The sequence below is a fragment of the Anopheles stephensi genome, chromosome 3, assembly GCF_013141755.1.
Source record: "Anopheles stephensi strain Indian chromosome 3, UCI_ANSTEP_V1.0, whole genome shotgun sequence".
Classification (NCBI taxonomy): Eukaryota; Metazoa; Arthropoda; class Insecta; order Diptera; family Culicidae; genus Anopheles; species Anopheles stephensi.
In genome coordinates this window covers 41,277,993-41,302,835 of record NC_050203.1, presented here as the reverse complement: position 1 = coordinate 41,302,835, position 24,843 = coordinate 41,277,993, and the positions used below count along the sequence as shown (strand labels likewise).

The following is a 24,843-nucleotide window of genomic DNA, read 5'->3' as shown; positions in this document are numbered from 1 at the left end:
CCGTACCGAACCTGTCCTTGTGGCTTAGACGTCCTTCCACGTCCTACCAGCGTTTCCAACAGTTGTAGATGGAGCCCACTCAAGAGACTGCTCTCACCGTTCGTCGATCGACATCGAGGGGACATTTGTGTTTCCTGGCACACGGATAGAACGTTACGGCGATGAGGGAAATTAATAGGATTCACAAAATCACCGCCCAAACAACGCTCTTGTGGGATTGCTGCGAGCTGGCCAAGGTTCCATCAAAAATTCCTTCCGGGCTGAAGATTGTCTTTGGGATCACACCCCTAGGGCACTAGAAGCCTAATTAGACGGAAAGAGACGCAGCCGGCCGAGCCACCCCGAAAATCTGAATAACGAGAGACACTTTTGGCCATATCGTTAGAAGGGACGGTGCTAGATCGACACGACGCGATAATGAGACACATTAGAGCTGTAGGTCGGTGTTTGATCTGCTTGCTCCAACAGGGGCGTGATGGCAGCGAATGATGAATGGTATGTGCTTTTGGGTAAGCGTTTCCCATCGCATTGAAACACCCTTTACGCACACGGGGCTGAAGAAAGTGGTGGATCCCGTGTGCTTGTGACACTGTCAATTAGAGATAAGAAAGTATGTTTGCGAACCAATCCAATGTGGCGTGATTCGTGACAATCATGCCAATCGACGGGGACGAAAGAACAACTTACTCCACTACCTTTCAAAGAGTCTCTCAAGTTCTGTATAATATTTCTGAATATCACGTTTTTGTAGCATTACATTGTCAAGCTAAGAAAAACTTCCAGTTTGGAACACCTAGTACGTCTATATAACCATCAAACAGCTCTGCGTGACAGATTCATTAGGCTAGTTCTGAAGCTATGTAGCGAAAGATGAAGGCATCGAAAAACACCCGTACAGGACACTAATCATCGTTTATAACTGCTTCTATTCACTGACATTAAGCGTGCATTCGTTTACAAGGGATTGCATGTCGGCAACTTTCCCGCAGCATAGTTTCACAACATTGACCACGAGTCAATAATTATACGGTTCTGTATTCCAAGGCCCCTAGGCTATGTTCTGCCGGTAATGGAGTTATTTGTGGGTGAAAGACATCAATTAAGTTACTGTTGCCTGTAAGTCTTGTTTTCCACGGCACACCATACCTCTAAAAGCCCCCTCTAAGAGCTCGTTGATCCATGTGTCCTGTTTTAAACCAATCGTGCGACAACTCCACAGGCGACCAGGCGACCCACTATATTATGCCGCACTAGTGACGCCCAATAACGATGCATAACGAGTTCTGATGCTTATCGCGATCATTCATAATCATTGGCACAGTAAGGTATCCCCTCCAGCTGCCTCCAGCGTCTCTGTACAAAAACGTTATCTGGCCGTGCGCAGCTCGAGGTCGTACTGGGAGCGCGTAATCACACCGGAACAACCTTCATAAAAGGACCGGAATTTACGTCCCCCAGCCAAGGATATCTCAATGTCCCAAAGCGGAACCATTACAACCACATGCCACACGGATGTGATCCATCAAATTGGACTACTTTCTAAATACCCGAGCGCAAAACCCCTTTCTGCGCTGTCTAGGCACAATACGAAGCGAGTGATGCGAAGATTTCCATTCATCATCAGCAGCAACCGGAACTGGCTTCTTCTTCTGCTGCGAAATTTTGTGCGAAGAAGCAGAATGCTCATTTTTCTTCACCCATTTCCCCCGGGCCCGATCGGCCACCGAGTGAAAGTACGCTTTTCCTACACCACTCCCGGCGCTAGTTATCCTGACGCTGGTTGCGCCCGCTAGGCAGCGATAAATCTCCTGTCTGCTGATGAGGAAAATTTAAAATTTTGACATTGTAATTGGTGAAAGTTTGCTTGATTTATGTGCGATGTGTGCAGAAGAAGAATTGGCGAGGCACTCGGGAGGCGGCACCCACCTTATTTACCAAACGGCTACCGTCTTCCGCTTGCTGTTCAGGTTTATGTGCACCCATTAATCAGATCGCTACCGAGTGCTACAATTGCTGGCAGGGAAACGGCTGCCGAACGACTACAATTTCCAGCACCGTATTCCAGTTGATGGAGGCGCCTGGTTGTTTCTATAAAACCATACCGTTCAAACGAATCACTTGCACCACGGTCGGTTAATATGCGCACAACTTTTGAGTGACTTCCTACCGATCTTTCTGGTGCACGAACATGCACACACACACACGCGGTCGAAGTTGCCAAATTGCGGTAATTAGGGAGATTTGAATTAATTACTGGCTAGCCCGAAAAAGCTTACCCACACGAAGGAACTGGCGGCTGCCTGTGTCCAACGTCCGGCCTCTCATCACAAGACGAACGGAACTTGATGAAGACAAAATGGTACGAAACTGCCCTGCATTCCCTCGTTCCCACTTCTTTGCGTCACGCGCATTTGTTCGGGGCTCACGGTGATGGGGATAATTTAATTAAAGTATGCCTCGTACTGCGCTGGTGTAGTAGTGTAGCAATGCGGCAGCCATCGTCTGGACTATAGGGCAGCTGCACACTTTCAGGCTACATTACTTCGGTGTATTAGCAAGTGAAGGGACGTTTGACGAAATTTGTCAGGCTGGCATTTTATTAAATGCGAAAATTTTCCAACATTAAAAGCCAAGAAAGAGATCAACTTATAAAAAAGAGGCTTCATCTGACAAATAACGAAACCTAAAGAACTGTATAGTCCTACCACAGCTACGATGTGCAAGTTGAATGCAATACTTTTCACTTATTTTAAAATTTGATTAATTTGATCAAAATTAATCTCAACTTGAGTGACACTTTGAAGTAGAGTGTTAAATTTAAACATGTACCTTATAGTTCCACAATGCTTTCTGTCATTTTAAGCGGGACATGTTAATAGGGTAGAAGGTATCTGTTGTACGGATAAGACATTTGTCTAATTTTGTCTAATGGTTATCTCCTAACCGCAACAAGAACAAATCATACATTATCAAATACTCCAACACTGCATTTTGCAAAGACTGCAAGATTTACAAGCAGTTACGGAAAAGAATCATTCCAAATTTGCTTAAATACAGCTTTACTTTCTCGCCAGTCAAAGAGAGTTTGCTGACTGATTGAAAATTGAAGCTCTAAATCTGGCCTTCCATTTATTCAAAGAGTTTTGAGCGTCTCCCCACGCGTCAAAGGGAATGCTTCCGACTTCAAAATGATGTAAGAGATGTATAGCATATTCCATCCGAATATTCCAAATCAGTACTTGAGACATTAGCCTAGAAGACTTGATCTGACAATGAGCTTCGAGAGTCTCCCTACCCGAGGTAAGGCCTCGATGTTGAGAATGCTCTTGTCAGGAGGATTTTTTAATGGTATTTCCAAAGCTATTATATGGTAGACTTTGGATCGCTCTATACAAGTCCAAAGTAACAAAATGTGCCATTACGAATATGAACTGTTGAAAAGTAAAGGAGTGAAAACCAAGAGCTTAGAGCATATAGAGCCCCTAAAAAATTGTTCTCGATGTCACCAAGCATCTTGGGAGAATTATTTTCTTCTGGAATTATCAAGGTTGTCTGGAAAAGTCTTGAATATGGTATCATTAAGTCGTATAGGCCATTAGATGGTCGGCATGACTACGCAGGCCTTTAAGACAGGTAAAAAAAGATGTACTTATACTATAAATTGATAAATACATACGATTGTTGACAGTTTCCTCAAATTCAAATGCTTGGATTCTAGCACATAAAAACATTTTCCAATGATCAATGTAAACCAAACCTAAAAAAAGACATAAAAGCCTGGCCGTATTGCTAAAAAATTGTCAGCTGATGTGTTGAGTTTATTAAATCTTATAGCAATATAAGCAGCTATTTTATTTTTTGCAATACAAAACCAGCTCAGATAACATGTATAAAAAACCTCCCGGAAATATTTCCTAGTTCAGCGGAAGATGTGAAGATTGAATTCCGAATTCAATTCCCAGCCACACACATCCAAGGAGGACTGCATTCGACTAGCCACAAATATACCCCTTTGTCGACGGAAAATCTCACTCACCAAGCAAGATGTGCTTCCTGAACCAAGAAAATGGCACACACACAGAAAAAATAACCGTCACGTTTTCTATTACATTTTCTTGCGGATTTCAATTCACGTGCGCTCCGTCGAGCAGTCCCGCAACATCCGGCAACACAAGCGTACCGAAATCTACACGTCCGCACTGCAAAGAGGATTCCATGCCGTCAGGCATGATCAATTGTAAGCCTATTTTGTGTGTTACATAATATGACAAGAGATTTGTGGTGGTAGGTGATCATATAAATATTGAAAGCCCAGCACAAACGCAGCAAACCGAGTCGTATTGATCCACGCAAAGTACAAAGAGCCACTGAATTGTACACCCCTATACCATCAGAAACACACACGGTATAGTCACATCTATTCAGACAACGACACGAGTTTTCCAATCCTGAAATTACGATCACCTTGACAACTGTGTCACCAAAACACAGAGCGCGTTCGCATCACACAACTGATAGTCCCGAACCAATCAGAATGGCGACCATTTCATCAAGCATTCAAATGGGCCTCACCCGTGGCTCACCGCACTCATTTCCACGAAACCCCTCGTTGCCGCGACGATATTTTCCACTGCAACAGTCTTCATACATTTGGAAAAACCCATACCCACACACCGCCATGCAGGCCGGTCATTACGGCTTGCCTGGACCGTGCGAGTGTTATTTCCTTCGACCGCAAATGATTGGATTTTACGGTACCGAATGGTAATAAATTGCCTTCGTTCGTTTGGTTTGCCCACTTTTAATTGAATTGAACGATAACGGCAATGCGCTCCAAATCGAATAAGTTTCCTTTTTTCCCACACCCCCCGGCAGGCAGCAGCATTCAACCCGCGGTTGCAATAAATAATGAAAAGCTACTTCTCGCCAAGCACCATCAGTTAAATTCGATTGCGTTACGTTTTTTTTTTCGTTATTTTCATCCTCGATTCAATTCTTCTATTTAGATATCCGGTTTGATTTCGTCATCTGGCAAGGCAGTTTCGGCATGGGCAGGGAAATGGGAACAATTTATTTGAGAATTTTATTCCCTTTTAAGCTCGCGGCTGGCTGGGAACCATAAATTTCCGGCGTTTTATTTACCGCTAATTTTCAGTTCCTTCAGCGGAAATGATGTGATAAGTGAGCAAACGGCTTTAGTGCGACAAAATCACTTTACGGAATGCTATTATTGTCACAATCATCACTAACCACTAAGATTTCCATTGTGACATAATTTACAGATTGAAGGAATAATATGTACTGTAAACCGGCATTAACACAAAACAGCTATGGCCTAAGTGATATGAAACGATCAGTTTTGCTGTGAACCGTTGGTTGCGCCTTCAGATAGGCAATGCGTATTACACCATGGGGGATGAACTTATCTTATACACTAATACCACTTTCTACGGACGCTCTCCTAATTCACACACTATTGCGCTATTAGTTGCAATCCTTCCGCTCATCATTTTGTCTAATCTTCTATTACAATACTAACTCTATCTTAAAATGTAGTAAGAAACAGTATAAAATAGAAAACAGTCAAGATGGATCGATACATTATTTGATAAAAGGTGCATCAAGATCATGTGATCATCGGACGCAAATGGAACAGAACAGAAATCTGTTCCCTTTCTGTTCTGTGTTGAATAATAGAACTCACTAAATGGATTGAAATTGGATGGATTGCCGACAGACTCCCCGTACGCAGCGCTGATAACCTTGGTACGGGTTAAAATCAAGTCACAGAAAGCCTGAAATGTCAGACCGCGGCCATTCAAGGTTGTAGTTCCAATTTAGAAGAAGGCTTATTCCTCCTCTAAGTGAAATTATTGGACGGAGTAAACTCATAAGAAGTAACATATCGCTTGATTTCTTGCACATATTTGCCTATGTAAAATTCAATAATTTAAAAATTCAAAGAGTTGTCCGATCGGAACATGTTAGCACAATAGGTCATATTATATCATTTTATTTTTTGCATATAAGAGCTCATAAGCTGTATATCGAGTATGTACTGTTTAAATGCTTCAACTTTAACTGGAGGTGATTTTGTATGCTTATAAAGCTCCCAGATTAATGGCCAGATCATGAGTAAAAACGACAATTTTTTAAGGATTTTTTTTATGGTATATACAAGGTATTGGGGGTCATTGACTCGTTTATTTTTTCTACGGAATGGCCTAAAATGTACCAAATTAATAGCCTACAGCTGACTAATTTATTTTAAGCACAAATACATTCAATAAAAATCGATTTGCGTACAAAATGTAAATTTAAGAATAATTTGATGCTAAAATGTCGAATATGCTTTGATGCTCAAGCACCTCGGTAGAACAGATTATTATGATCATTAGACATATTATAAAACAAGATATTTTAAAACAGACAACAATTTGGTAAAATACAGGTGCGGCATTAGTACGTGGTATCAGTATAGTATGGGTGAACGTAACACGGGAGGTTGATTGTGACGATGATTGTTCATTTCAATTCGGGAATCCACAGATTTCGACAAACTTTCAAATAGACGTTAATCATCAACGCCATAACATCTAAATTTTTTAAATCTGAATCAGCCCTCTCACTAAAACCTACTCTCGATAAAACATTAAACAAAACTACAGATGTGTTGAATTATCGCCGTTTCATTTTATTTTTCACCATTCAATCTTGATTGTGGCGTGTAGTTTTGTTCGAAAAAAATATCTTACTTCCGCTAAGATAAAATGCCTTGCACAACACACTTCACTTTCTAGATGAAATTCTCTCACAACCTTAAACACATTTCCGGTGAATAACATCAGCACCGAATTCTTCATACTCTTGCTTCGTTACCCACGATTGCTGGAACATGGGACTTTGCGCGACCAAGCATCCCCCAGCCCAAACGGTTACTATCGGCTGCTGGGTCGTCACCACCTTGCATCGATACTGGGATGGAACCAGCTTCATCAGCTCGCTTTGCAAACGGTCCGGAAATCCATTCAGCATCGTCGGTCCACCAGCAAGCACGATGTATGCATAGAGGTCCTTCCGACTGGCCTCCTTACAAGAAGCCACGCTTTCTGCAATTAGCTCTTGCAATGGTGTTATCTGTCGGTGACCTACGACCGATGGATTAAACATTGCCTCTCCACATCGATATCGCTCTGCTCCAATGCTGAGGACCGATCCATCGGATGCTTTAAAATCAACTTTGTTCATCACTTCCTTTTCCATATCGGCACTAACTGCACACACTTTTTCCATCAGCTGTCGCGCTACTTCTCGGTCACTTACGTTGAGTGCACCTGCCAGATAGTCCACCATATCGCACCCAGCGAAATCAACGTTCGTGCTAGCTTCGATGACGGGAGTGCCTTTGTGGATGGGTACAACACTCGTACACCCATCGCCAACATCAACCACCGTGCCACTGGTACGCCCAGCCCCGTACAGTGCCAGCGTTGCTTGCATCGACATGTAAGTGGCAGGTGTCGAGAACTTTTCGAACATTATTTGAACGGCCCGTTCACGATTTGCCTTGCACCCGAGCGGTCGATCTGTGAGCAGCACGTTGTGATCTTCCGGCGCGACCTTCAACACATCTTTGAACGTGTACTCCCAAACCCTTTCCAGCGCATCCCAATCGCATGGCTGCCCTCGCTGAATCGGACTGACAGCACGGCCCGACGGCTGTTTCGACGCCACACCAACACTTCGGATGACGCCATCCGTGCTCTCCGATAACTGCACAACGTTACGAAAAATCTCCGCCGGGTCATCCTCGCCAGCGAAACCCACCTTCACCGTGTGACTGCCGTTGTCAATAATAATGGCGGGACTTTCTTCTACGGACATGATTGCACTCTCGCTTTCTTCGAGTGACTGCGTACGACTGATGGACTCAAGTCCAGTGTAACACCGTTATCTACAAACAGTTGTAACGCTTGGCTGTGAATCATTTGGTGGATGTGATGGGCGACACGATTCGTGTGATTCGTGTGACTTGCAGAATCAACTCTCGTTTCGGTTATCTTCACACTCAACAGAAAAAAAGATAATGATTGTTTGACAACTACAACTTTCAGCTGTTTCTGATTATCTAATCGGCTTTTTGTTGGGTCACTCAGCTCAGAAACTCTTTCATTGACAATATCAACACTGTTTTTATTGTATTATTTTTTCTACCATGTTTTTTGTCACAAAGAATGACCGTTTTCTATATCGCTTTAGACATCTAGAATATCGCAGATTCTACTCCATATTCCATTGATTTACATTTAATGCTTGAGGTAGTATTTTGTACCTATATTTAAAGCTTCACAAGTACTTCTCGATCCAAGCAAAACGCAATCGTGAGCAAAAAAGTTTCAAACGAAATTCCACAAAGTCATGACTGATTATTCCTATCAAGCTCAAAAGAACGGTTCTCGCCATCGCAGCCACTGCGCTTACACTGGTTCAAGGATGTCTGTTAAACGGAACAAATTGGTTCAAATCGTGCTCCATAAATCGCTGTGTCATTACAGCTTGTGATCTTAATGAAAAGCCCTGCCTCTCTGCCCGCTGATTACTAATCACTCTGTCACAAGTTTTCTGCTTTGAGCTTTCGAAAGCTTCGAAAACTTCTCAACGATTCAGCGAAAAAGGCGACTTACTTTCTTTCTCTATCGAGCTTCACCATGTGTCACGGTCATAGCCTTCCCTCACAGCCTTTGCAGAACTCATTAACACGCATAAGACGAATGCGGTGATGCGGAGGACATCTTAGACACTTCTGCAGGCAAACGTTTGACCAAATTGCAGTACACAACTACTTAGCGATAAATCACTATCGAAACTCATCCCTCTCGAAACTCCTTATTCGGACTGACCTTCTTATTCGGCAACGTTTTGGAAACCCGCCAAGGCCGGAGAGTGGCGAACCTGGCGAAGCCAGGGCGAATTTATTACTCGCCCTATGGCATTGCCGGAACCCGACAGGAGCACCAACCTTCGACGGCCGAGCCAAACAAACCCAACCCAAGTAGCACCATTGTGAAAGGTCAGGACGAAGCTGGTGACCGGTGACGCCACTGCAAAGGGCAGCCGGTTTGCAGGCAAACGCTACCATCCGCAGCCTCCAGACGACCCGACGCGTTGAAGTAGGTCAGTTTCGGGCTGCGACCATTTAGCAATGGCAAACGATGGCCATGATTGAGCAAACTTTAAAGGATAATTTATTTTATAAAACGTGCCGTCCGCATACAATTGCTGCGAAGGTCTTGACGCCCGCCCGAAAGACCTTCTTTGACTATCGACTAGTATGGTGCAAAGCTCCCCGGGACGGTCGTTCGGTCGGTCGGTCGGTTTGGCAAAGGCAACACACAAACTGCCGGCAATAAATGCACCGAAGCGTGTTCAAAAAGTAATCTGGAATGCCGGGAATGCATCATCAATGCACAAACAATGCATTGTTTCGGGTTTGTGGTGAACTAGGCGATGGAGTGCCATAGCCGCTGGGTTTGATTGAAAAATTTCAACTCTCTCCATCCTTCATCACAATTCTTTGTTCTAGCAACGGCCCCCGATCAGACATTATCAGACGAGCTGGAGCTTCACCTTTCGACCAAGCTGTCGAAATCGCAAGCTTCACAGCTCGAGCTAGGGACGGAGAGATCTATCTATTCTTTATCGCAGAGTTTCCACTGGATTATAAACTGTATTTTCATCAAATACTCATCAATCACTTGTGAACCCTTTTCAGCCATGGCAGCCTCCGAGTGACAGAGGCGAACATTCGTTTTTATAAATAGGAGACCCCTTGCCACACGACACCCTTCCCCGTAAACGTGTCACTTTTGATCGAGTGTCCCCCGTATTACAAGTGAAGAGGATGCTCACTGGTAACTGTATCTCCGCTAGTGCACTAGGGTGCCTGCAAGTAGTTGTGTACGTGCACAGGGCCAGGTGAAGTCTCCTGTTTCCTGTTGCACTTGTTGGCTGTACTTATAGGTCGGTTGACATCCAGCTTCACTCGGAGCAGTGATTTCGGAACATAAGCGGCCTAGAAAGCTGATGGAAGCGACCGAAAATGACAGCAACACGGAAAGGCTTCGCTTCCGTCTGACCTGTCGTGGCAGTCCGTCATCACGCGGGATGGCAGCACACACTAAGGAAACAACAGCCCGACCAGCCGGGCCGGGACAGGAGCTGTGCAGTGTATCTTGTCTTGTGAGTATATGTCAGTAGGTGTGCTGGATGTGTGTATGGACGGATGGATGGAAAATGGATTGGATGCCGTCCATTGCTCCAGGACGACAGGGAATAGCGGCAGAGGGTTGGATTTGAACTTATTTATACACACAAAAATCAAAACATCGTTTACGTCGGTGCGAGGTAGCATTCTGCTGAAGATCCTCTCACTCTATCGATGGTCAATTCTGTGCGAGGTCGTGCAAAGTGCCTGAACCGCAGGAAACAAAACACAAAGTGCATCTACCAAAAACATCCACAACCCTTTCCACGGGCAGGTGCATATCGGACACAGGCGTTTAATTAAATTTGTTATGTACTCGGTGCAATTCAGGAGGTTCAGCAGTGGTACGGGTCAACCTTGCGAAGAAGCGGTTGTACCACGCACATCCACTGCTGACCGTTTCGCAAACGTTTCGAATGGGAACGGGGACACGGGACACGGTGTAAAAGGGGATGTGCGCACAGGAGACATACATGGGGCGGTTCGAACTCCAACTCAACCTCAAACCACCCGTTCGTCCCTACCTTCCACTATGACAGCACTGTCTTCAGGCATATTTCCGTTTATCAGTGTGATGTGACCAAGCTTGTTTCCTCCGTTGGTAGTCGTCGTGATGGCGGATTGGGTTCTACGTCTGCCGTAGAAACTTGGACGAACACTTTACAACACAAGGCCACTACCCGGCACCTCCCTGAATTCGATCGCTTCGATTGCGACCAATTATCCCAGCGCGGATCTAACGTCGTCTCAGGTTCGTCCGGCAGACCTGCACCGTTCGGGTTAGCAGCAGCGCTGGCGAACGTTGCTGTCGAAAGGATACTTTATTTAGCGATATTTCTGTGCAGTCGGGTCTCTTCACAGAAGTTCGCAAATCAGCTGGGCGAACAGTGTGTATGAGTGTGGTATGGTGCGTGGTTTGCCGTTGTGAGGTCAGTACTTGGAAACAATTTGCCGCGAAATCAATATTCTATAAACATGCATCATTTCGCAGGCACATTGGCTTTACACTGGGCACCGATTTACGCGTCAACTTTTTGCGAAAGGGCTCAAATATGTATACACACACACACTCTAGATTGCGCACAAATACACACACTCGCACACACCACAAGAAGTTGGAGAAGAAGGCCTTTTGCTCCTTTGTAATTTCTCTGCAGACTTAATCCCTCCGCTACCGTTATTGATCACGGTTTGTTCGTGATATTCGTAAACCCTAGCTCACTTGCTGGCACACGGATGTCTTGCCTTTGTTCACCAAGCCGATATCCGGAGGATGTGAAAGCGTTACTCGTTGGCTACCCGTTGAACTAACAAATTACATCGACGTAATAGCACTGCTTCCCGCCTGGTGAAGAGCGCAATGTATTAGATCTGGCACACCAGCATGGACCTGCTGTATTCACAATGGACGGCACAAAGGACACGGCTAATTCGCTAAACGCTAAAACACGAACAAACACACCAAATGCAAACACATGATAGGAACGAGCCTCAGCTGGTCACCTGTTTTGCTTTCGATTTAGCACGCAAATTTCTTTAAAAATCACAGCCCTTCGAGAGCTGCCCGGACCTCAACTCCCACGGGGAGACCTGAACACGCTGCCGTTGCTGCTGCTGCTGCTGTTGCTGCAGGTGCTGCGGATGAAAACTTTTGAAAAGTTTAATAACTCCCTCGAACGCCGCTCGCAGCAAACAGCAGTACGGCGGCAGACTAGCAGTGGCTCATTGCAGTGATGGGAAGTTCATCATGAACCGTTTCCGGGACTCGCGCGGCAACCGAATTTTTGCTTTTCACCAGCATCAACCACGCTGTGTAACGGGGCGAGAAAATAAAGGCTGCCACATACATCTACAAGCTAGAACACAACGGAGCGCACAAAGAACACACCAAGCGCGCGAGGATAACGAATTTGAACGGAAATGAAACCTGGCCCCGGATGCGAGCTGGATGCTGCAGCCAGGCTACACGCGATAATACTCTTCGTGTGGCTGTGTGTAAATGTGTGTGTGTGTGTGTGTGTGTGTGTGTATGGAGGGTCGGAACACACGGCCAAACAAAGCCAACCGACACTACGAGGTACGAGCCGCCGTTCACTTTGTGTGATCTCGTTTACTGTGCATAATGCATAATTTTTATCCTTTAAAGTATCGGATTGGCCGTATGGTTTAGGTACCGTATTTCATGCGTCACACTGCGGATCGAACACACACTCGGGTCGTTATCGAGCTCGTGGACGCAACACTACTGTGTACTGTTAACACTTCCAGCACCAAGGCGCCAAGGATCGCTACCAAAAGTTCGACCACTCGCTAGCGGACGCACAACCGAACTAAACTTCCAGCGAACGTGTGGCGAAGCTTTGAGGTCTCCAGCCTGCTTGGCCTGCCGGAGCGTGCCAGTCCAGTTTTGCCATCGTTACACTTACGGACTCGCAGTTACTCCGATGATGCTCTATCTCCCCAGCAGGAATCTCTGGCTCAGGAGCGCACCACGCTCACGAGAACAGTGAGAGTGTTTGAGAGGATGCGGGAAAGCTTTGCTCCCGGTAAAAGCTTCCAACAGGTCTGTTTAATACGCTCGAGAGCAACATCAAGCGCCCTGAAGTAAGGGAGCTTTTTAGGGACGGCTCAATCAGTGTGTTCTTCCTTGCAGGATGGAAAGCTTTACAAAGGAACAAAGGATTTCTTGTTGGAGAAGCTTTTGGTGTTCAGTTTAACTTTGCGTTTTCAAGGTTTTGAAATCTAGGGGAAATTTTTTAGTGAGAGAGTATTGTTTCATCTCCCGACGAGAGTTGCTCCTGGTGAGAATTTTCTCGTCGCGCTTTTCCACGTTTGTACCGGTGGAGAGTCCTTTTCCAGCGCGCTACCGTTTGTGTGCGCAAATGTCACTAGCGTTCTCACTCTAGCAGGACTCTGTTGCGTGTCGAATTCGACAACAAAAAAGAAGCTTTGTGGACGTTTTGTTTTGTCCTATGGGAAAACGAGCGTAGAATTGCAGATTGTTATTGGTCTTGTAAAACCACAGCTGGACCTCAGCTCACCGGAGTAATTTACATCCATATTGAAACGCTCTATTAGAGGGACCTGCAGGGGCAAATGCACAACGCAAAACAACGGTTTCCTACGCGGATACACAATTGCTCCACAAAATAGCACACCGATGACGCACAATAACCTCTCGAAGAAACGATTAGAGGGTATCCATCCATCTCGTTAATATTAATCATTTCCCAATTCACAATTGGTCGTCGCATCACATTAATGTATTGACAGTGGAATCATTCTTTCATAATTTTACATTTCCAGCTATTTCTCGTGATTGGTTGCTAATGGCCCATCAAAGGTCATTTCAACAATGTGAACGCATACGTGATTATCTTGCAACAGGCCACCAATTTTCTTCGTTCCGAAAGGTCGACAACCTGCCTGAGAGTTTAAGCCATGGCAACGTACGCCGAGGTCGAAATATTTAATGACTCCGGTACAACGACACAATAATAAACTATTATTAGTGAATAGCCAAACGCTCTTCGGCAGAATTTCGTCACATGTCACAGTTCGGAAAAGGCTCTACCGTTTACCTGGAACCTACTACAATACGCAGTGCCTTTGGGAACGCAAAACATCTGGAGATCAGCTTCATACATTTTGTAACGAAAAGCAAACCAAAGCTTTTAAGTAAATAGCATTTATTTTTAAACAAAAGACCCGACAATTATGAATATTAAATTATTTCTCAAAATTACAGCGTACATCGATGGTGAACGATTTGCTCAACAAGAGAAAATGTTGTAATAATGTTTTACATTTTTTCATACGTTAGATGTATTGCACAGAACTCTTTGTCATATGAAATAATGAAATTTTTTTAATTTATATTACAATTATCAGAAAGGAAATTACAGCAACCCATCTAAATCATGGAATTAGGCTTAACAATGAGTTTAAGCCTTACATTAAGGGAATAAGGAGGAGAAGATTGTGAGGAGAGAGTCGTTCTGGCCATTAAGCGTCACGCTTAGTAGGAATGTGAGGAAGTCCTCTTACAGGCAAGTAACGGGAAGGTATTTATAAAGAAACTGAGGAAAAGCGCATCAATGTGGTTGGATAGAAGCTCATCGATATAACAGGATTGGAAATGCGAATGAGGAATTTGCAAAGACTCTAGGCCTAATAACCGACAGTGATAAGGATTGGAGCGAATGGCCGCATGGAGAAAGCCCGAAAGGAAGCGACGAATGACAAGACACGTGGACAGACACGATCAATTTTAACCATCGCCGGCACACCAGCTGGTGACCGAACTACACAAGCATATTCGATTGACACAAGGATTGATCACACTCAGCAACAGTATGAAGGTGTGCTTCGTACATAAACATTAACACAGACACTAGATGTAAAACGAGCAATGAAACTTAGCATACAATTAAGTTATACATCGAGTTCATTGATGGAGCATACATGGTTTATGTCAATGCTACAAATTGTATATCTCCAAGGAGTATGTTGGTGGAACGACCAAACGTTGCATTTCTGTGGGCAAAATAATAGACCGTTTGAACAACGCCAAACAGACAAGTAATCAATGAAATTCTGAAGATGACGAGTTTACAGAATTGGGAAGATTATTCTAAGATCATCCGCGTACTTGAAGACACCAACAATATTCTCAGAATACAGTTAAAAGTATCGGGCATGATAGATACAGAAATATTCCTAACAGACGATCGGACCATAATTCCTCTCAAATCAACAATAAAGGTGTTCAAGAGTCTGCCTCAAACCTCAAAGCCTCTGGAATGACCTTAGACCTCAGCTAGATGCAATTGTTAAACACTCTAGTCAAGCCTGGATTCTGACATTTTTCTATCGCACCAGTCCGAATGTTCCCCTGAAAACTACTCCAGACCTTAACTTTGTGGAATATTTCTGTGGTGTCTAGTTGATCCCACTTCCAATAATATAAAAGCCCAGATAATAGATACAACTTTACTTCAAAGTTTTTGAAGTTCTTCTCAGAGAGATTGCACCATCAGCACGAAGTTCCGAATTAGAATTGAACGCAAAATTGATGTTCCTCTTGGTTATTTTCAGTAAATATAGTTATCTTGCTGCCAATTCGTCAAATGTAAAAATACAAACAAACGTAAATTCTTTAAGTTACATTTAAAATACAACACATTTTCTTGTATTCGAAAGCAAAAAGCATCAAATTTGTAAGTCAAAATTAACCTTAGTTTTTCTCAATCAAACAATCCCAAGGTACTCGGAAATTAATCCCCCGAGCTAAAACTATGCCCATGTTTGCGCTGTCCTTGCTGTATTGCTTCCACGGTCAAGACCAACACGGCCACCATTAATCCAACTTGCAAAACCAAATGCTTGAGCTTGTCGTCCCCAAACAAAGCAACTTTTGTTTGCCCCCCTTTTTAATGTAATGGAAGTGAATTTGTTTAACTTTACGCGTAACTTTGCGTTTCCATTCAATGCCTCACCGTCACCTCACCGTTGATCTATTGGCAGGTATGCAGCGAAAAAAGCTCGCTGCTCGTGCGTAACATTTTCAAAGCCTAGTGTGAAGGGTTGCAAAGAATTAGCACGCGAACGAACAATAAATTCAATGGGAGCGTAAGTCACGAAATCACGCCCCGCGTGTCATGGTTCAGCTGGGGAAGGGCGTCAAGAAACACCAACAAGTATCAACAGCGACTCCAACAGGTTTAACGCCGTAATTTTCCATTGCTTACCTGCGTGCTGAATGGCATGAAAAATCGATGAAACACGCCGGATTTCCTTTGTAATGGTAACACGGATATACATAGCACCACCATACCTACCGCGGCGCTTGTTGCTGAAGTCGTGTGGTCTTAGGTTAAGTTGTACTTCTTGCCATAAATTTGCGATATTTGCCTACGGAACGCCCCAAGAAACGGTGACAAGGATGGTTCATTTGATTCGAAGGGGTTGATCGCGAAATGGGAACAGGCGAAGAAGGAGCAAAAGACGGAATTTGGTATTGTTTTCTTTTTGTTATAAAATCACTTACACGCATCAACAACGTCTGGAAGGCTCTTATAATCGCTACAATACGTCAAGACAGTATTCTTATTATAAATAAAACCTACAACAAGCGTTTAAAATTTGCAACCATAAAGTACTCGTATTGCGTTCCCTTTAATTTGGACCTGCAGAATAGTCAACCCTAGTAAAGTGTCATGTTCCCACCAACCAAGACATAGTTATCTGCTAAAAAAACACATCTCACTTCCCATCCGGACACACTTACACACGTTCCTGCCATTTCTTTCACTTTCGGACCTTTCCCAAGTGGCATGAAACAAGTGGCAAGTACATGTTGCTATCCCGGCTAAGCCTTCATTTCGTAATGTTCTCGATTATCTTCCTCACACAAGTCTTCCATCAGGCTGCAGTTGATTGCAGTCCAGTGCAACTCGTATGTGCGCGAGTGCACTTCCATTCCAATCGTCACCTCGAGTAAAAACATCGAGAAATGGGTGCTCCCCGGAGGCAGCAGATCCTGTTGGGAATTAAGCAAGCGGTCAGAGATTTCTTGGGCTCTCTGTGACTCGAAAACGCTCCGTGAAGCCATGCAAACACGTGCAGTTCCTTGCACGTTCGTTCTTGGTTCCGATTTTCCAACCCGGCAAAATGTTTCCCATCGCCGAGGATGGAGCTCTGCTGCCTAACTCTCTCTGATTACGCTGCCTCTGACTTCTTGCACTTCAGCAGATCAACTTTAGTGCTTTAGTGCAGAGCACATGCAAGTGGCTCTCAAACCGCTCATCAGTGGAGTGTAACGTGTCGTGGTTAGCACCAGGGTGGAAAACGTATGTACTCCTGCACGTTCGAACCAGCACGACTGGGCACCGATGGGCTAGTGTTGCCAATTGACCCTAGCTTTACCTCCGGCGGGCAATCAGAACGCTGTTTGTGTATTGTTTGTTCATAAATGTTTATTCTAATTAGAATGTACTTGAGCGTAAAGTTTTTCGTAACAGTAGTACTTCGACCTCATATAGGTTTCAAGAGGCTCCATCGACTAACAAAAGGGTGATTAAAATGGTTGAATTGAAAGCAAATATTTCCATGACCAATTCACCTTCAGACTAGTACATTCGTTTATTATCATGAATTCCGCTAACGATGTTTAAATCTCTTATTATTACATCCAGACGCTTTTTTCGTCTGCTTTTATTGCTTTATAACCACAATTGATTCCTCTCCATCTATAACCCTAACGCCTTCAGCACGCTTAATCTTAATCCTTCCGTAATCCTTCCTCATGTTAGAGCCGCGTCAAGCTATAATTAATTAGGTCCGGCATCGTATAAAACGCTACATTTCGCTTTCAAGTTCCCGGTCCTAGCTTGCACAGCTACGTGACGTCCAGCGGTGGTAGCATGTGCTTCGAGCTTCCTATGCCACGAATAAGCTAAAAGGATAATCCCTGCTTCCAACTTTCAACACCCATCCTTAGTGTATCAGCGCCTGGACGCACGGAGCGTTGGCCCATCCATCCCGACCGTAATGGGTGTGTAGTTTAAGATGCAATTTTATCTCAGATAAATTCCCACATTCCTGCCTGATTCATTGTGAGGCGGTAGGCTAAACACAACTGCAGCAGCATCGCCAGTCGGTAGGCAAGCCTTTTTTGACTATTATTTATTGGTCTATCTGTTGTGCTATCTACATCTTGTTTATGTAGTTGGAGGTCAACGAGGGCGAGCAAAATAAAAACAGCCGTACTAAGAAAAACACAGGAATGAAACCCTCCGAAATTGCCGGTGAAACATGAGGCATGGACTTTGCTCTAGCTGAAAACTACCGCTGCTTATCTTTGGAAAGCAAAAGCGAAAGTTGACATTTTAAAAAAAGATTCCCATTCGAAATAACATTTAAGGCTCGTATAAACTCCATACAAATCGCGAGTTCCATGTATAGATAAAATATCCTATTGTACTGTCCTCCATCATGCTCCTAAAACAAAAACTTCTTAAAAAAAATTTCATCCCATCTTTACGATATATTATTTCACACATATGACACACACACACACACACAAAGTCTAAGAAAACAGGCACAAAAAAAAACTTGTGTCATCTTGTGCCACCTTCAACGACTGCTCTCCGAAACGACCAGATAAAATGTCGTTCTCACTCTTGAAATCCATATGTTACACCTGTCACCGGCAGGGAAACATATTATCTTTCCACCTCTATCCGTACTTTATAACCCATTGCTCGTAAAAAAAAGAATTCCTCGAAGAAAGCACAAGCCAGCACAAAAAAAAACTCCTTCGACGTTTATCGATGGCTCCTGCCACAGACCTGCGAAGCTCAGGAAGTGCAAAAACAACAACAGCCGCCAGAAAGAAAAAAATAACCACTGGCACTAACACAAACGTAATTTCAGTTCCCGAAAGAAATGAAATGGAAGTAAAATTCATCATCTGCTGTCATAATTGCGTTCGGATGCCGTAACCGTTCTTGCAGCCCGACGGACCAACCGGCAGGCAGGAATAGAACACATCCGTTCCTGTGCGAAAGGTGCTAAGTGTAGGAAACTGCGCCGGAAACGCATACTCCGACAGCGGCTATACGCCGACAAAGGCAAAACGGAAGAGCAAAATGGGAAACCCTTCCCACCATCCTTCTTTCCCGTTCCACCAAATTCCACCGCTTATCAGGTGGTTTTTTATCCCTGAGAGTACCTCGGAGAATGAAGGTGATTGGGAAAATATGAACCATCGAGAGGAGCGCATGGACATGGACATATTTATTGCTGATCGCTTCAAGTGCTTAGAGGTTATTTGCTGTAAGACTGCGTTTTGTAGAACTTTTTGTAGAATATTTGCTCATATAGTCTACTAAATTTGTAATCTAAAGTATTTGAAGGCATACTAACTTTAGAGTAGATCCATTCCAGCGATGTCTATCGATTTTCGTTCACGATGAAATATGCATCACGTGGAGGCATGGTATTGCTACCAATCAATTAGCGTCAATCATTACTTCACGGAGGATTAGGTTTTAATTATATTACCCTCATCCACAGCTGTCTCTTCAGCTTATGGCCATCAACCTTGTCTATGTGCAAGCCTTAGCTAGAAAACATTTGTCTGCAAAAACCTGTTAATAAGAAATACAGAAGTATAAAATATTCTAAACTTTAAATCTGGAATCCATAATGCTACAAATTGCCTATCTAATGCAATAATTGTTAAGCTAATGCGCATTAGAATGTTTCTCAACAACAACAACAAAAAACGATAACAATTCGACAAGCCGACCCTTGGGAGAATGGCAAAACTATCGATTTTCCCATCGCATCACCGCTATGTGGGTAATCATTTATCAGCATCATTCGACCTGTTCGTCCACTTACAAAAGTGGCCGACCAATAAAAAAAAATAAATCGTGTAATGCGTCGTCTCGTTATGAGGTGATGCAAGGACTATGGACGGTGACAGACATCAGACGGAGCAAAGGAAAATGAGCCTGCAGGAAAATGGTCGTCTCATTCAACGTGATTCGTCAATCATTTTTCGACAACATAGCAGCAAAAAACATCCGGACCGCGTTCAACAACGTGAAGGCACACTTAAAACGATAAGGGCGATACGCCTCTCGTCTCGAGTCGCTTCCGAAGAGTTCCGGGAGAAGTATCGACGTGTATGAGGAAGAGCAAGGAGCAGAAAAAAACAACAACGTTAAGTAATGGATGACAAAAATCATGATTAATTAGGCGAAAAATGAGACTTTTGTTAAGAAAGCTTTGCTTGATACTTTTTTCCCATGGCTCATCACCAACTGGTCACGTTAATAGTGTGTACGAAAATGGTTTTGAAATTATTATTGATTCGCACATTTTAAGTTTTTTAAAGATAGAAGTTCTTCCGTAAGTTTAAATTCCATCATTCTTAATTCAGAAATTACCCACATTGATAAAAAAAAAACTCCAAATTCCACTGCAAAATTTAACTTCTTTCCATCGTGAAGGTTTAGCTAAAGAACAAAACTTCCTCTCGAAACTGATATCAGCAAGACCTATGGGGTGCAAAGAAGTAAGAGGCAAACCCACAGGAGAATTAAATATTTACACACAATAAGATGCGTAACCAGCAGGCAAAGGATGGGAATCTTTCCAACCGGAATCTCGTTTTGTTTTTTTCCATCCCATCGTTTCATGGTGCTTAATATCAAGATTCAGAACCTCTCGGCAGTAGCACGCTTGGCGCCGCACTGAAGCAGATAAGATATTGTTACTGTTGGTGGTACACTCATTCTCCGAACCCCAAGCGCACACAATGCAAACGGAAGCACATTGCTCGTTCGGGGCTGACCTTGGGGACATGTTGAAATGAGATTGCAAGGCTTAAGATAAAATGGAAGAATGATCATCCGCCAAATTTGGCAACCGTCTGCGAACCGGATGCTCCCGGAGGCCCTATGAATGGCAGAAAGGAATCCGTTCCCTTTGTGAACCACACACACACACAATTAACGAACTGAAGTAAAAGAGTACTTAGAACGCCATTAGTTGTTACTTCAACGATTTATTCCAGCTGCAAAAAAGCCGGTTTCTTGGCTCGTTCAATTCCGAAGAAGAAAGAAGCAGCAGCGACATACGGCATGACACAATGATATGTCGCCCTTCCGAACAGTTGGTGCGCGATTGCTTATTCCACCCGCTCGAATTAAGTCTCTCACGACCATAAATCAACGCTGAATGCACTGCGTTCCGACGTGACAAAGCTCAAGATACCGGCCCGGGGTAGGTGTATTTCGAACACACAATTGAGAGCACTGTTTGTTGCCAGTGTAATAAAACACCACCATTGACAACACGTATTGACAAATTGAATACGCTGCAGCAGATAGATTTATTAGTGTTTCTCTGTCGTTTGCTTTATCCTGTTCGGGCTAAGAATCTTTCCACAAACGGCCATCATTGTCCTATCGAAATTCGAGCAAAGCGAAAGGAGAGTGAAAGAAATGCTACAAATAAATCGGAAAAGAAGGTGCCGTAATCAATACTTTAGTATTTCAGCAATGTGGCAAAATGAATTTAATTCTTCAAATAAAATTGTATAACAGTTTTGATAACTTATATTGCAGTATCTAAATGCAGTACGGGAAAACGGCGACAAGCCGTTATTCTAAAAATATAACTAAAAATCTAAAGATCACACTTCGAAAGGGCTGAGAGCTGAGTTAATATTCTGATGCACGATTCCATTGATTCCACGCGCCATTGATTGAGCGCGGTTAAACAAGTGAATGAGGTCTCTCTTACTAAACAAGTTAAAAAAAATAACCGAGCGCTCTGTTTTAAACCGATATAAGAGTGGGAATCGATTCAACTGACTGCCAGATGGCTTTACTTCGTAGCTGGATGGTAAGTCCTGTGTACTGGGCAACGATCTGGAAGGGATTCGCCATTTGATCCTGTCGACTGAATATTGACGTGCGCCCAGATCTTCGTCATCATTTTTTTTTGGCATTACTACCTCCATTTCTGGCTTTCCTTGACTTGACTTTACTCGTAGCTTGATAGCTCATCCTGCTTACTGCTCCTGAGAGACATTTTTGAGAAAATGAGAAGCGTGCCCAGATCGTCACCATTCGGAAAATCTTGGAAAAGGTAGCAGAGTAAATATCACTTCTCTAATTTCAAAGCCACAAATGACAATATCAGGTTAAAATTTTACGTCTCAATTAGTTCAATTGGAATATCTAGCAAGTTTACCAGGCTTGTAAGTATTTCAGTTGCACACATTAGGCTTCAAATGCTTGATTCTTTTATCTTTAACCTGGCACTAGTGAGGGCAATTCGTTACGCTGATGACATAGAAGTGATTGGCTTGAGGCTTTTTTATGCAGCAGAAGCTTACCAAAAGGTCGAAAAAACGGCCAAACTGACGAATAGGAATTCGTTGGCCACGATCGAGAGAAAGACAGCGAGAAGGTTTTCTGAAGTTGAACTTATCATGATCCTTATGATCTTTACAATGATCTCACTATCACGGTGTGGATTGTGAACCCACCTGGTTCCTGTGAACTGGTTATGTTGTGACATTGGCATCCTGCGATAGAGCCCTTACATTTTTTAAAGGCAAAGGAACAGAGGATTCCTGTTAGGCCCTAATTGAGGAAGAAATATCCTAAATACTATGTTTATTATATACTCTTTCTTCTTCATCAAATAGTTATAAAAATTGATGAACGGTTCCAAACAGATTGATAATATTTTTCATTTCTTCTTCTTCCTTGGCACTACAACCCCTGAAGGTCTGGGTCTACCATTTCTGGCTTTCTGTGACATGATTTTTACCCGTAGCAAAGTAGTCAGCCCTGCGTACGGGGAGGCGGTCTGTATGGGATTTGAACACCAGTCCTGCCGTGTGAAGATCGCCTCAGCCACCGGACCGCCCCATATTGTACATTTGTATACTTTAACTATCTAACTAGTATTGTATTGCAGTAAACACATAAATGCGTTACTAATTCTAGCGAGGCAAAGAACATTTTAGATAAAATATTCCCAAATTGTTTATAGCGGTTAGTAAATCTGCAACCTCGGTTTGAAGCTTATAACGCTTTTATGCTGTGCCTCTCCATTTAACTTTCTGTTAAGTGTTATATTAAACGATATTTGTATTGTGTTTATACTAAACAAAAAACACACAATTCTATAGAGCACGCAATAAAAAGCTTCGTATAGAGCTTTTCGTCAACCGCATTTCCATAATCTGTGCAGTGCTTCCGATCGATTTTCCGCTCTGCTTATCACCCAGACACACACTCATCCTGCCGATGTATGGTACCAGATTTTATCACATATTAATGAATCCGAAATTAACTTACTGCTTTGAAGCAAAAAAACAACAGGCACCACGATATGCCCTGTGTTCAAAGAGAGTTATCTCCACGAGCAACGGCACAACCGGGAGCTATTGCTCATGAATTTCGAGTCCTAAACTAATGTGCCAATCTGTTCCATTCCTCATCCTCTTTATGCTACCAGAGCTCGGTACGAGAGCGAGGACCTGAGTTGTGTTGCGCTGGTTGAACAGACAAAAAACGCCAGCTACCACCGTCACCAGTGTTCCAGCTCGGTAGGAAGGAAGGTATTCAGTATTCAGCTAGATAGCAAGTATAATCGAAACGACAAAGCGGATTCCTGAACAATTATTCAACGTGCGATGCTGAAGAGGATGCTGGCTGCTGGTTTTACCGCTCAGTTTTAACGCAGCAATGCCCAAAAGTCCTGGGGAGATCCGAACCGTACCGGCGATGGGATTGGTCGCGCCAGCTCAGTTAAGTTGCCCAATAGAAACGGATCAAGTGCATTGCAGGAGTTGTAGCATTCGCTTGAATAATGCATTCGTAATGTGATAATGAATTTTAATTATGGACCAAGATTGCTTCATTAGAGGGGGGACGTATCGTACGCCGAATTTCACATCTGCATGCATGCGACTGTAACGCACTACTTTAGATCGGCCAGCTGAGGTTGCGTTGTCAAGTGCGTTACAAACACGGAGTTTCTACTTGACTGCTGTCAACCCTTAGGCACAAATTTTTAATACGACTGTCGTCCAGTTCTGAACGAATCCTTAGTTGCGAAAGCAAATATTACGAAGGTTGAATGACATATAATTGCCAGAGCTACCTCCCCCTTCGACCATTTCGTTAAGTCACCATACTGTCAACGAACGAGCCTGGAAAGCCTGAAAGCATCCCCGTTTCCACCATGCAATGATAAAATGTTTCTACACGTGTTTGATTTCATTTACTGATGCATATTTCAACTGCGTCAGGCTGACTATTACGGTCGTGTTTGCCTACCGCACACAATGCCTACGCTTTTGACCTGCACAGCGAGCAAACGAAAATCAACAGTCACCTGCAACAAAATTAGGTCAGCCCGAGCATTCTGTTTGCACTTCAATTTTGTTCCATTTACCTCGGCCGAACTAAAGTCGATCCGAAGTTTGGTCGTTTTATTGGAGCGGGTGGCCTGTGAAAGATTAGCATATGAAGCGTTAAAAACTGGCGACGAATAAGGGTCGAATCGTTTCCTCGATTGGGAATTTTCTGCAGCCACAGATTGTTTTATGTACGTCGAAAATAACATCAACTGCTTTTCTCTATTTTATCAAATCTATAAATCGTTCTGCGAGCAAATATAAAACACTCACTCACACACAAAACATCAGAAATCAACGTGCTTCATTTGCATTATTCATAAATCATTCCCGTACATATTTCCTGCTGTTTCCAGAACAATGCCGCTTAATGAATCTAAAGCATACAGAAACAAAAAAAACGGAAAAGCGGAAAACACGATTTGCAATGCTAACCCAAATCATTTACACACCTCAATGCACAAACTCAAGTGTCGTTCTGGGTAGTACCTGGCTCGGTGACTCGGTACTGCGATGCAATCAACTTCGACGTGCGGTCCACACTTTTTGCAGCCAAAATGCCTGCTCGAGGCAAAATTGTATTCCGTCCAATCAACCGTATCGGGCTTTACAGGTCAGCACACTT

At 43.5% G+C, this 24,843-nt stretch overlaps 1 protein-coding gene across 5 annotated transcripts in view; it reads right to left on the bottom strand.

Annotated features, from left to right (window-relative positions):
• Positions 1 to 24,843, bottom strand: part of LOC118512277 (band 7 protein AGAP004871) — a 63,977-nt gene that overhangs the window by 14,326 nt on the left and 24,808 nt on the right. Inside the window, exons 1-2 of one of the 5 annotated variants that reach the window (XM_036056472.1) lie at positions 12,439 to 12,579; positions 10,789 to 11,069 (exon numbers count right to left, since the gene is read on the bottom strand). The exons of 2 other annotated variants lie outside the window; for them this stretch is intronic. In XM_036056472.1, the coding sequence (XP_035912365.1) occupies positions 10,789 to 10,819 (31 nt within the window). In that variant the 5' untranslated portion in view covers positions 10,820 to 11,069; positions 12,439 to 12,579. Of the gene's footprint in view, positions 1 to 10,788; positions 11,070 to 12,438; positions 12,592 to 24,843 lie in introns of those variants that run through there. 2 more of the 5 variants (XM_036056473.1, XM_036056474.1) reach the window with 2 other exon arrangements.